Raw genomic sequence first — 13,271 nt, forward strand, 5'->3', positions numbered from 1 at the left:
ACATTTAAAAAATTGCTCAGTTGGCCTATAGAATTAATTAGTACTAAGAAAATGTATTTTTCAGGTGTCTTCAGTTTTCATGAGGTAAAGAAAATTTGAGAACTCAAGACAGATAATGGAAAATCTCTCTTTTTTTCTTAATGAAAAAATAGCAGTTTTTCCATTGTTTAATGGAATATAACATTTGGCTTTTGTATGGAGAGATATTTAAAAGTAAAGGACTGGGATCAATCTCCCTGCATTGATCTAAAGATTCAATGTAATCCTTATAAAAATTCCAGCTGCCTTTTTTGGAGAAATTGACAAGCTGATCCTAAAATTCATATGAAAATGCAAGGGACCCAGAATCATCAAAAGAATCTTGAAAAAGAAGAACAAAGTTGGAGGGCTCACATTTCCCAATTTTGAGACTTAACTACAAAGTTACAGTAATCAAACTGTGTAGTATTGACCTGCCATAGACATGTAGATCAATATATACTGATCATATAGATCATATATATTGGCATGAAATAGAATTGAGAGTCCAGAACTAAACCTATATATTGATAGTCAGCTGATTTTTGACAAGGGTATGAAGATAATTCAGTGAGGGAAAGAATAACCTTTTCAACAAGCAGTGGTGGGACAACTGGCTATCCACATGCAAAAGAATGAATTTGAACTCCTACCTCATACCATATACAAAAACTAACTCAAAATGGACCAAAGACCTAAATGTAAGAGTTAAAGTTGTAAAAGTCTTAGGAGAAAACCTAGGCATAAATCTTTTTAACTTTCTGTTGGGCAGTGACTTCTTAGGTATGATACCAAAAGCACAAGCAATAAAAAAAAAAAAATAGATAATTGGACTTCATCAAAAGTAAAAACTTCAAGAAAGCAAAAAGACAATCCACAGAATGGGAGAAAATATTTACCAGTTATATATATGATAAGGGACTAGTATCTAGAATATATAAAGAACTCTTATAATTCAACAATAAAAAGACAAATAACCCAACTTAAACATGGGCAAAGGATTTGAGTAAACATTTCTCCAAGGAAGATATACAGATGAGTAATAAGTACCTTAAAAGATGCTCAACATCTTTTCATGAGGGAAATGGAAATCAAAACCACAATGAGATACCACTTCATACAATTAGGATGGCTATAATAAAAAGAATGAACAATAATGAGTGTTGGTGAGGATGTGGAGAAATTGGAACCCTTCATACAATGCTGATGGAAATGTAAAATGGTGCAGCTGCTTTGGAAAAACTGTTTGGCAGTTCTTCAGAAAGTTAAACATAGAGTTATCATAGACCTAGCATTTCACTCCCAGGTTGGTATGAGAAATGAAAACGTATCCACACAAAACTTGTGCACAAATGTTCATTCATAATAGTCCAAAAGTGGGAACAATTCATAGTTGAATGAATAAACAAAATGTGTGTATCCATACAATGGAATATTATTCATATTTTCTTCAATTAAAATGAATGAGATACTAAAAGATGTGCCAACATGGATGAACCTTGAAAACATGCTAATTGAAAGAAGCCAGATACAAAAAGCCACATATTGTATCATTGCATTTTTATAAAATGTTCACAACAGACAAATCCATGGAGACAAAGTAGGTTAGAGGTTTGTCAGGAGATAAGGAAAGGGAGAACTGGGAAGTGACTGCTTAATAGATACAGGATTCTTTCTGAGGTGATGAAAGGAAAACATTCTGGAATTAGTGGTGATAGTTGCACAACTTTGTGAATATACTACAACCACTGAATTGTATAGTTCAAAAGGGTAAATTTTATGGTATATGAATTATGTTCCAATTTGTTTAAATGTAATGGAGCTGGAGCATATTTTTTCCCCTGGGATTCATTGCTGGTGCCAGTTTCTCCTGATTGTAAAAAAGGAGGAAGGGGTGGAGGAATAATATTACCTTGGCTATCAAGTCTTTGTAAATGTATTATTATAAAAGTTGCTGGATGTTCTAAGATTTACATTTTTCTGTTTCTTGGATATAGTGTGTTCTGGTAATCAACCGTTAGTTTATTGAGCATAGTTTCTTTTGTGGGGAATGGGGTGCAGGGCCTGGTTGTGATCTCCTTTCTTTTTCTAGGCACCTTTTCCATATTAAGAGCACGGGCTTAATGGTCAAAATATGTGGGTTTGAATCTTTTCCCCACCACTAATTCACTATGCGACCTTGGGCGTATTCCTTAACTTCGTGGTAACTCAGTTTCTTCATCTGCAAAATGAATAAAGTATTAATTCCTTTTGAGGGAGTTGTTAGGGTTAAGGAGATACTGTCTGAAGTACTTAAGTAAGAGCTCAGCTGTCAGTTTCTCATGATATCTTAGGCTTTAGAAGGAAGTAAAAATTAAGCCAACCCCATGTCCGTGGTGATTTGTGCATTGAGATTATTCCTGAGATATTATTTTGAGGGGTGATTTGTAAGTACTGAACATGTAGGACTTTAATATTTTAATTTTATTTTAATCTTATTTTATTGTGTAATAAACAATTTATACTAAAAGTTTTTATTCTTTATTACTCAATTCTTTAGGGCAAAAAAATAATGCCTTTTAAAAATAAAATATTGACAATTCGTCAAGCAAATAAAGCATTTTGTTTGTAGGAAAAAAATTTGGATGACAAAGCATATCGTAACATCCAGGAACTGGAAAATTATGCTGAAAACACACAGAGCTCTCTTCTTTATCTAACACTAGAAATATTGGGTAAGTTTTTTTTTTTCTATTTTATACTTCTCTTTTTTAAAGAAAACACCTTTTTTTTAAAAAATTGAAGTGTAGTTGGTTTACAATATTGTGTTAATTTCAGGTGTACAAGAAAGTGATTAATTTCAGGTGTACAGGAAAGTGATTCAGTTACACATATATATATATGTATTTCAGATTCTTTTCCATTATAGTTATTAGAATTGTGTTAATTTCAGGTGTACAGGAAAGTGTTAATTTGTGTTAATTTCAGGTATACAGGAAAGTGATTCAGTTATATGTATATATTGTATTTCAGATTCTTTTCCATTATAGTTATTAGAAGATAATATAGTTCCCTGTGCTACATAGTAAATCCTTGTTGTTTATTTTATGTGTAGTGGTGTGTTATCTGTTAATCCCGTACTCCTAATTTATCCCCCTCCCCTTCTTTCCTCTTTGGTAACCATAAGTTTGTTTTCTAAGTCTATGAGTCTGTTTCTGTTTTGTAAATAAGTTCATTTGTAATATTTTTTAGATTCCACATATAAGTGATATTATATAATATTTGTCTTTTTCTGATTTACTTCACTCAGTATGATAATCTCTAGGTCCAACCATGTTGCTGCAGATGGTAATATTTCATTCTTTTTTAAGGCTGAGTCATATTCCAGTGTGTGTGTGCGTGCGCGCGCACACACACACACACACACACACACCCCACATCTTCTTTATTGACTCTTCTGTTGATGGACACTTAGGTTGCTTCCATGTCTTGGCTATTGTAAATAGTGCTACGATGAACATTGGAGTGCATGTATCTTTTCGAATTGGTTTTCATCTTTTCCAGATATATATGCCCAGGAGTGGGATTGCTGGATGATGTGGTAACTGCATACTGTTAAGAAAACACCTTTTAGACTTCACTCTTTCATAATGTGACAGTCTAACCAGTTTAACACTGAAGTTTTTCTTTGCACCAACTAGAAAGGAATAGCTTTTTTTTTTTTTTTTTTTTTTTTGAGTAAGAAGGGGAATATAATATATACCTTTCTTTGGAATGGAATGCAGGCTAATCAGAATACCCAGGCTCTCATAAAAGGACTTTAGCTACCTCATGAGAATGCTGTAATTAATAATCTGGTAATTGCAGGTGATTTTATTTCTTTATGCATCTGCTACAATTTGGAAGGCCTGTGGCCTGACTCCTTCCTTCTCTGTCAATAATACTACCCCATGTTTAAAAACAAAAGGTAGAAGAAATAAAACTGTATATCTAAAAGTTTTTGTGAGATTTGTCTTAAAAAAAAAAAAACTATGCCATTTAGATGGTATTTTTCCTCCTTTGATTTTGTTCTAAGTTGTAACGAGGAAATTATTTGGGACAAGGACAATAGCATCCATTTGAAGAAGGTAATATGTCCTTATGTCACCCTAAAAGAATAACACAAGTCCTTACCAAATGTCCCGGACCTGTTCTGCCTGCACATTCAGTGACATGTTTGCCAACACAATGAAAGGAGGGAGCAAAGAGCAGAATGTTTGTTAAGCATATACTTAAAATGAAGTCATATGGAAATTGCACTGAGGAGAAGAAATGCAAGACTTGCAGTGTTTTTCCAGGATAGCTAATTAAAATTCCAAATGTGCTCTTGGTGTGCTGTACTCTGAGGAAAACTCTTTTATTTAAAAGTTGACGTTCAGAAACCTGTTTATGGTAAATGGTCAGCTTGTCTTTGTGCCCAGTTTTGCTCTCATAAATCCTGTTTTTCAGATATAAAACATGGGAGAAACACCTTTTACATGTTTAGGTCATTTCTCTATGCTGCTTCTGTTGACTTGTTATGCATTTAAAGAGAAAAGAGCAGCCCAGTTGATTTCTAAAATTATAGGTATAAAGGATCTTCATGCAGATCATGCCGCAAGTCACATTGGAAAAGCACAAGGCATTGTAACTTGCTTGAGAGCAACGCCGTATCATGGTAGTAGAAGAAGAGTATTCCTTCCCATGGATATTTGTATGCTGGTAAGGCCGTTGTTTGTACCCTGTAATTGTTTACCTCAAGAATATGGGGAGGGACGGTCCTGTCTTGGTTCTTTGCTTAGTCTATTCAAGTGACCCTTTTGAAACACATGCTTATTGCTTTTTTGCTCCAGAGTTATCAAGTCAGAATTTTATCAGTCAGGCATTTTAGGTCTGTGGTGGAGCTATGAGTAAGAAGGTTCAGAGAACCTCACTTGGTGTACCTTCATGTTGATGCCTTACTCCCTTTCAAGCAATTACAGTAATTATTCCTAGTGGTCACCTTAGCCTGTTCTTTATTTTATTTTAAAGGAGGAAATAATCCATTAAAAAAGAATACTGTTTATGAGAACTTTTGTTTTCTGGAGGAGGTTCATTATTGTCTGTTCTATTAAACTTCTTATCTGTTTGTTTCTTGCTTTATTTTGTTTCACCTACAACTGTCATTAGTTAGCATCTTGTTGCATATTCTTCCAGGAGAGAGAGTGTCTGTGGGTGTGTCTATATACGCACTCACATACATATAGATATATTTTAAAAAAACAAAATAGGGGACTTCCCTCGTGGTCCAATGGTTAAGAATCCGCCTTCCAATGCAGGGGACGTGGGTTCGATCCCTCATTGGAGAACTAAGATCCCACATGCCACGGGGCAACTAAGCCTGCATGCTCTAGAGCCTGAGCGCTGTACCTAGTGAGCCTGTGTGCTCTGGAGCCCCTGCGCCGCAACTAGAGAGCTCTCGCGCTGCAACTACTGAGCCTGCGCACCGCAACTAGAGAGAAGCCCGCACACTACAGTGAAAGAGCCTGCATGCCACGTGTGCTGCAACTAAGACCCGGTGCAGCCAAACAAAGAAACAAACGAATAAATAAATAAATATTAAAAAAAAAAGAAAACTGACATCATGCAAGCTGCACGGCGTGGCCAAAAAAAACAAAAAACAAGAAAACAAAATAGGCATTATACTGTATATACTGTTCTATCACCAGTTTTCTTGAGCTAGTTTTAATTGTGCTTTTTGAATCCTGATGTAATGTACATTTTCCCACACAGCATGGTGTTTCACAAGAGGATTTTCTACGGAAGAGCCAAGATAAAAATGTGAGAGATGTGGTATATGACATGGCCAGCCAGGCACACTTGCACCTAAAGCATGTAAGTAGCCTCTTTTGGCCAAATCATTTAGGAAACTATCATTTCTAGCTGTGGCTCCTCCTAGAGCATGGTTGTAGTGTTCTCTCTTCGGCAGTCCATATCCATCGCTCACTGAAATCCCAATAGATTTATCTCAGGGATTATTATAAACTTTTTCTACTTAAAAAAATTCTCCTTCTCCCTCTCAGCTTCCTCAGTTAGGCGCCTCTCTGATGCATCCACTCACTGTTTCTCTCTCAGGGGACGGTGTGTCTTTCTGCCTTGTCAAGGCTGATGCGTCTTCTACTCTTCCAGGACCTTGCATCGTCAGCAGTTCCCAGCTGGTATTTTCAGTTGGCCTTTCTGATAACTTGCCCCTTTTATCTTCTGGTTTGTTGCTACTGCCTTCTGAAGTTACAGGCAGCCCATTGGACCCTTCTGTTTCTTATTTTTCCCTCCCAATTAACCTTTTTTGCACAAGTGTTCTACATTCATTTTACCTCAAGGCCCTCACCACCATGGCACCATTCACCATACTGTAATTTGGCTTTCATCCTGCTTACTCTAATAATAATCTCTAGTATATAATCTCCTTACTGCCACATTTAAAGAAGTGTCTGATTTGTTGCATTCTTAAACCTTCTTGGTAGCTTTACTCTAAATGCTTCCAAGATATGAGCGAATGTAACTTATCTAGGTTGCTCAGTCAAAATAGTTTCTGAAACTAAAATTTACATGTAAATTATTAAAGCCCAGAAAGTACAAACAAGTGATTATCATATTTAATATAACTTAAATATATTAAAACTATAATATTAAAACCAACTAATTAAGCTATAATAAGTCATTAAAAAATAAAGAGTGATTTAGAGAGGGTAGATGTTTTATATGTATATGTATGTATGTGAATATATATACATATATACATACATACACACATATAACAGAGGAGGAATCAACTAGACTTGATAACTGATTGGATTGTAGCAGAATCAGGAAGCAGGAAAGTCGAAGGCTGCATGGAGTTCAAATATAGATGGTAATGGTGCCAGTCCGAGACTACAATACAAAAGCAGTGGTGTGCTGGGTGCTGATCGGTAGCTGCTGGACATCATTGAATGTAAGGGGATTAGAGGGCATTTAGGGAGGTGGGCTAAAATGCAGATTGCAGGATTGTGACTTTAAAAGGAGGTCAGAACTGGAGATACAGATTGGGTAGTCATCCAGATGGAAGGCTTATGTTTAAAGCTCTAAGTGTGGCTATGCTGTTGTCCAAGGAGAATATACATTTAAACAATAAGACCAAAGGCAGAACCTCGAGCCCACCTCCATTTCTCAGGTAGGAGGAGGAAGGGCCATTTAATAGGAAGAAGGAGAAGGAAAGAATGATCAAAGAAGAGGGAGAACTCAGAGTCAGTGTCTTGGAAACTTAGGGAGGAGCAAGTTCCAAGAATGGGGAATACTGAAGTTTTGCATTTCTTGGAGAGATTGAGAGAAAAGATAGGTATGATGATTAGTAAATTGTGGATGATCTTGAAGAGAGCAATTGTAGTAGATGTGGTAAGTGAGTCAGGAATAAGAAGCGGTATCTGACAATATAAACAAAGCCCTTCAGACAGAAGTGGGCTTGGTGAGGCCTGGATGATGGGCATCAGCCTGAGTGGATCAGGGCTCTGTAGTCCAGAGTAGTAGGGTGTTAGGTTGGATAGATGAGGTTAGATTCAAGATGTGTAGGCCTTTGAATTCCAAGATGAATAGTTGGGACATGATCTATCAGGGGGTTAAGTTAAAGAAAGAAAAAGTAAAACAGTGACTTTAGGACATGAATTTGGCTGACTGTGGGGCATGAATTAAAGGTTGGGGAACACAGAGGCAGGAAGATCAGCTAGAAGGATCTTATATTCATCTAGACAGGAGGGAATGACATCCAAGCTGGGGAGGTGCTGGGACTTGTATGCAAGTACAGTTGACCCTTGAACAATCACGGGGGTTAGGGGCTCCAACCTTCCACGCAGTTGAAAATCCGTGTATAATTTATAGGTGGTCTTCTGTATCCAAGGTGGATTCAACCAACCAAGGATCGTGTAGTGCTGTAGTATTTACTGTTGAAAAAAATCTGCGTGTAAGTGAACCCATGTTATTCTAGGGTCACCTGTATGTCTTCATTTACCCCTTACCACAGAGCTGGGGGTGTCAAAGTTATAAGGCAGTTGGAAATGCCAAAACCAAATGTAAGAAAGAAGAGAATTCTTAATATAGTACCTTTTCCTGATTCCTTTAGATCTGGCAAATTAATCTCAACCGGCAGGAGATGAGAACTATTTTCGTGCTTTCGAGAGCGTCCCTAGCAGTGCTGATTTAAACTGCTGGTGTTGCTTTGTGCGCACTTTCAGAGGGAGAGTGTTTATTTCCAGAAATATTTGTATTTCAAACCAGTTTCCTTTTGTCTTCCTTTTTTAGGCTAGGTCCTTCCACAAAAGTGTTCCTGTGAAAGCATTTCCTGCTTTCCTTCAGACAGTAAGTAGATTAACAGAGAAGGTTGTTTAATTAATGAAGCAGATGTGTATAATTTTTTTTTTCTATTTTATAAGGTTCCCAGTGCAGTTCTTTAGTTTGGAGTCTTTGTTTTGTTTTCCTCCCTATGGTATGTTTTGTTAGTTACATTCTGCTTTTGGTGAAGGTCATGCCTCTGTTCCCCAGAGGCAGGTGAGTGGAATTGTCATTAGCACTGGCTGCAGCCAGACTGCATCGGTTTGAATCTGCTTTGCCATTTACTAGCTGTGGAGCAAGTTCCTTAATCACTATGTACCTCAGTTTATTCATAGGTAAGATGGGAATCATAGGAGTGTTAGGCTACTTATAGCCATGTAAGTATGACTTAATAGTCTATTTTTTTTTTTCTCCTTAGTGACCATATTGTAGCATTGGTTCCTGAAAGTGGTTCACAGACCAGTGCTGAGCTGGCTGCATCAGAATAATCTGGAAGGCTTCTTCAAAAATACAGATTCCTGGGGTCTTCTTACTAAATAAGACTCTTGAGGTTGGGGAAGGGAGCATTTCTAAGAGGATCTGTGATTTTTAAAAATTCCCCAGGTGATTCTGATGTGTAGCCTGGTTCAGGAACCATTGTGGTAAAATACATAAAGAAATGAGAATAGCTTCCGGTTAGTAGCACCTCCTGTGGGACAGGTTCTGAGCTAGGTCATTGCATACATTATTCCTAGGTGTGGTTTACTTCATTTTATAGATAGAAACCAAGGTTCAAAGATTTGTGATGTTTGAAAAGGGAAATTCATGCATTTTCTACAGTACCAAACATACCTTCTACATTTTTCCCTAAAATATATTTAAAGATTCATTTCTATCCTTTCACATCTTCTATCCTGGGTCTCAGATCTGAGTGTTTGAAATCATTTTCTTTCTTTTCTGGGTTTACTTATTATAAAAGTAATATGTTAATGTTTTAGATGTTCACATAAGAGGAGGCAAAAGAAATTAGAATGGTCTCACAGTTCTGTCCTTTCCAGAGATAATGTCTGTTCATCTTTCTGGACTTCTTATGTTCATGTAATTATATATGTATTTTTTGTATAAATGAGGTGCCAAGCATCTCTTTCTGTGTCAACACATTGTTCTATATCACCATTTTTAATTGTTATTTATTTGGTTATTTGGTGATGTACTATCATCTCTTTTGTCTCTCTTTTTTTTTTTTTTCTATTTTTTTCCTCTTCTTTTTTTTTTTGGCTGCACCATACAGCATGCAGGATCCTAGTTCCCCAACCAGGGATCAAATCCACACCCCATGCAGTGGAAGTGTGGAGTCCCAACCACTGGACCTCTTGGGAAGTACCCTATCACCTGTCTTGACTTATAAGCTCCAAGAAAGTTCAAGACTTTGTTTTGTTCACTTTTGTGGAATAGGTTGTTCTCAACTCTGCTTGTCCATTAGAATCACTTGGGGAACTTTGAAAGCAAAACAAAGCAATGCTGGGCCTGTCCCCAAACCAGTTAAATCATACCTAAGAGGTTGGATCTAGGCACTGATACTTCTTAAAAGTTCCCCCAGTAATCATGAAGTGCAGCTAGGCCTAAGAACCACTATCTTAGGCTAGTGGTGTGGTCCCTGGGCCAGCAATATATGCCTCAGATATTGTTAGAAATGTAGATCTTGGGATCCACCACAGATCAGAAACTCTAGGGGCTGGAGCCCAGCTCTGTTTCCGTCCTGTGCCAGGAGAAAGTGGAGGGACTACATGGCAGTTTCCGAGGAGCTGGTTCTATCCTACACCCTAAGTCCAGCTGGGGCACGTCTCTTCTCATTTGTTTTATATATGGAGCATCTGTTAATTACTTGTTCAAAGAAAAGGTTTTGCTGTTTAAAAATGGTTTGAAAATGACTAGTCTAGGGTAGAGTATGTTGTGCTCTATACATGAGGTTTTAAGAAGCTATATTCAGAGATTGTAATATCTTTGAGAATTTCACAATGAATTTGTTACGTTGAACAATTTATTTACCATTAACCATGAACCAAATCCTAATTTGTGAATGCCCAGTTGAGCTCTAATTTTGAGGTCATGTTTCATCTGTATTTTAATGGAATTTTCTCCTAATTATAAAAGCATTACATTCTCATAATAGAGATTTGGACAATATAAAAAGAATATTAGAAGAAAATAACAATCACCTACAATTCCCAGACCCAGAGATAAATGCTGTTTACACTGTTCTTTCTTCTTTTTTTTTTCACTGTTCTTTCTTTTAAATGAATTTCTCTGTATATTTAAAGTCACACTTTATATGGCAGTGTCCTATTTATCAAACATTTAACCACATCATTAGAAATATTTATTAATACAATATTTGATGGCTGTATAATACTCTTTCATGTGCTTGTATCTTAATTTCATTATTCTTTATAATTGGATATTATAAAACTATTAAAATGAACATAATAACGTTCTTAGAGGTGGAAAGTTAATAACAGTATATGAATTGATTTTTAAAACAAGCAAGTTACAGAACATTATGAATAACATGAGCTCTTTTTTTCCAAAAATAAAAGCGAACATGTGAAAGTACACTAAAATATCTTCAAAGTTTTTTCTCTTAACGTGTTTTTTATTTGATATCTACAAATGAATATATATGTCTGCATGTATTATAAAGCATAACATAATGAATGCCCATGAACTCACCACTTAATCCAGGAACTAGAATGTTACCATTAAACTGTGCTCATGTGTTTTCCCAATCTCATCCCCTTGCCTCTGCCTTCCTCCTCCAAGTAGCTATCCTGAATTTTGTATTTATTATTATCTTGCTTTTATTCTAGAAAAGCTTTTCCCTATTTTATGTATTCCTAACCAAAATGTTGCCTTTTTTTTTTTTTGGCTGCATTGGGTCTTCGTTGCTGCGTGTGGGCTTTCCCTAGTTGCGTAGAGCGGGGGCTACTCTTTGTTGTGGTGTGCGGGCTTCTCATTGCGGTGGCTTCTCTTGTTGTGGAGCACGGGTTCTAGGCATGCGAGCTTCAGTAGTTGTGGCTTGAGGGTTCTAGAGCACAGGCTCAGTAGTGGTACATGGGCTTAGTTGCCCTGTGGCATATGGGATCTTCCCGGACCAGGGATCGAACCCATGTCCCCTGCATTGGCAGGTGGATTCTTAACCACTGCGCCACCAGGGAAGTCCCTTAGGTTTTTTTTTTTTTTTGAACTGTATAAAAATGGATCATTTTCTGTTTATGTCTTCTGGGTTACACACACACACACACACACACAGTGTTTCTAAGATTTATCCATATTATTGCATCTAGCTACATTTATTTCATGGCAGCTTAATATTTCATTGTGTGAACATTTATTTTTTTGTCAAAGAACTTCTGGATTGTTTCCAGGTTTTTTGCATCTGTGCACATTAATGCACATGTTTATTGCTGTACATATATAAGTGTAGGGTTTCAAAAGTAGAGAGTGAATTTGTTTGTATGTACACTCATCCATTTATAGTGTATAGAAGTCTGGGAGAACACACAGTCCTTTGGACAAGCATGCTCTCTGTGGGTCACACAGGTTGCGCTGCAGAACTCTAGAGGGAGCTGTGCACGTGGGCTGAGAAGGCGGTGGGGCCGCTTCACATTGTGCAGTGCAAAAGTAGGTGGCTTCTCTGTTTAATAAAAATTTACAAATTAATAAGATTGAAAAGCATAAGGAGCACTGCCCATCGTCACTGTTTTCCATCCTGATCCCCGGTCCCAGAGAAAGCTTTGTCAAGTTTTGTGTGATGGGGGGGGAGCATGGTGTGAGGTTTATAGGGACCTGTGATTGTTCTCCCTGGTTGCAAATTGTTTTCCAGCAAGAACATGGAGACCCTTTAAACTTTTGCACAAAATAATCTTTTAAAGAAACAACTTGAGCTCCCCGTCATTGCACTGTGCATTTCTGTGTGTGTGTGTGTGGGGGGGGTTCATTTTCCTCAAATGAAACGCCCCTTTTGTATTCTACAGAATCTAGTAATAAGACCTGACAAATAATTTCTCTTTCACATTTTGACCAGAACACTAAACTATGATCAGAATTGGTTTGATGTTTCTAGTACTAGATCTGTGACATAGTTTTACTGGCTTCATAGAAAACTTCTTAGAAGATGTCTTTATTCTCTCTCTCTTTTAAAATTTTCATTTACATTCTTAGTATGTAGAAGACCATCTCAGGAAAACTACAATAGCCTTAATACCTGCTGGGTTTGTTTTTGTTTCTTTTAAAGACTTAATCATTCTGTGATCTAGTGACCATTATTCTCTTTTTTCAGGTTGCTCTGGAGGACTATTTAAAGAAAATTCAACAAGTGGATTTTGATATATTCCACCCATCTTTACAGCAGAAGAATACTTTACTTCCATTATCTTTGTATATTCAGTCATGGAGAAAAAGATATTAAAATAATTTCGTGGCACTGATATTTACTTTTATTAGTTTTACAAAAGTGTACTAGTTTAGGATTCTTGTTTACAAACAACAGGAACTGTTTACCTAAGGAGAAAATTCACTTATTGGATGAGTGTGTAGGTCACAGAATTAGTGAGAAGTTGCTGTGGGGCCGTGATGCCCAGATTCTGCTGCAGGCACCGCCCTTGTCACCAGCAGCCCAGACAGTGTCTGCTGTGCCATCCCTGCAGAGTCCGAGCCCCAGGAGGGAGCATCGTTTTAGCTGTGCTTAGGCTGCAGGCCATGCTTCAGCCACCAGAGGGCAGGGGGAAGCACGTCTCCTCCTGTCCTCACCCTTAGAGAAGAATGGGGAAGGGGCTCAGGAAGTACGGGGTTTGCATTCTGAGCAGCCAAAACCCAGGCGTCCAGGACAGCTGGGAAATGCATTTATTTAGGGATCATGAAGAGTGAAGTTTATA

The 13,271-nt window shown here is 37.3% G+C and overlaps 1 protein-coding gene across 8 annotated transcripts in view; it reads left to right on the forward strand.

Moving 5' to 3' along the window:
• The window catches only part of NDUFAF6 (NADH:ubiquinone oxidoreductase complex assembly factor 6), a 36,660-nt gene extending 23,840 nt beyond the window's left edge, over nucleotides 1-12,820 (forward strand). For 5 of the 8 annotated variants that reach the window (XM_082432776.1, XM_082432775.1, XM_082432779.1 and 2 more), the window contains 5 exons: nucleotides 2,630-2,732; nucleotides 4,604-4,737; nucleotides 5,788-5,889; nucleotides 8,329-8,385; nucleotides 12,677-12,820. In XM_082432776.1, the coding sequence (XP_082288902.1) occupies nucleotides 2,630-2,732; nucleotides 4,604-4,737; nucleotides 5,788-5,889; nucleotides 8,329-8,385; nucleotides 12,677-12,805 (525 nt within the window). In that variant the 3' untranslated portion in view covers nucleotides 12,806-12,820. Of the gene's footprint in view, nucleotides 1-2,629; nucleotides 2,733-4,603; nucleotides 4,738-5,787; nucleotides 5,890-7,908; nucleotides 7,991-8,328; nucleotides 8,386-9,628; nucleotides 10,600-12,676 lie in introns of those variants that run through there. The other 3 variants (XR_014255347.1, XM_082432777.1, XM_082432778.1) reach the window with 3 other exon arrangements.
• Nucleotides 12,821-13,271: the final 451 nt, after the last annotated feature.

This window comes from Balaenoptera physalus (assembly GCF_965194825.1).
Source record: "Balaenoptera physalus genome assembly, chromosome: 17".
In the NCBI taxonomy this organism is placed as follows: domain Eukaryota; kingdom Metazoa; phylum Chordata; class Mammalia; order Artiodactyla; family Balaenopteridae; genus Balaenoptera; species Balaenoptera physalus.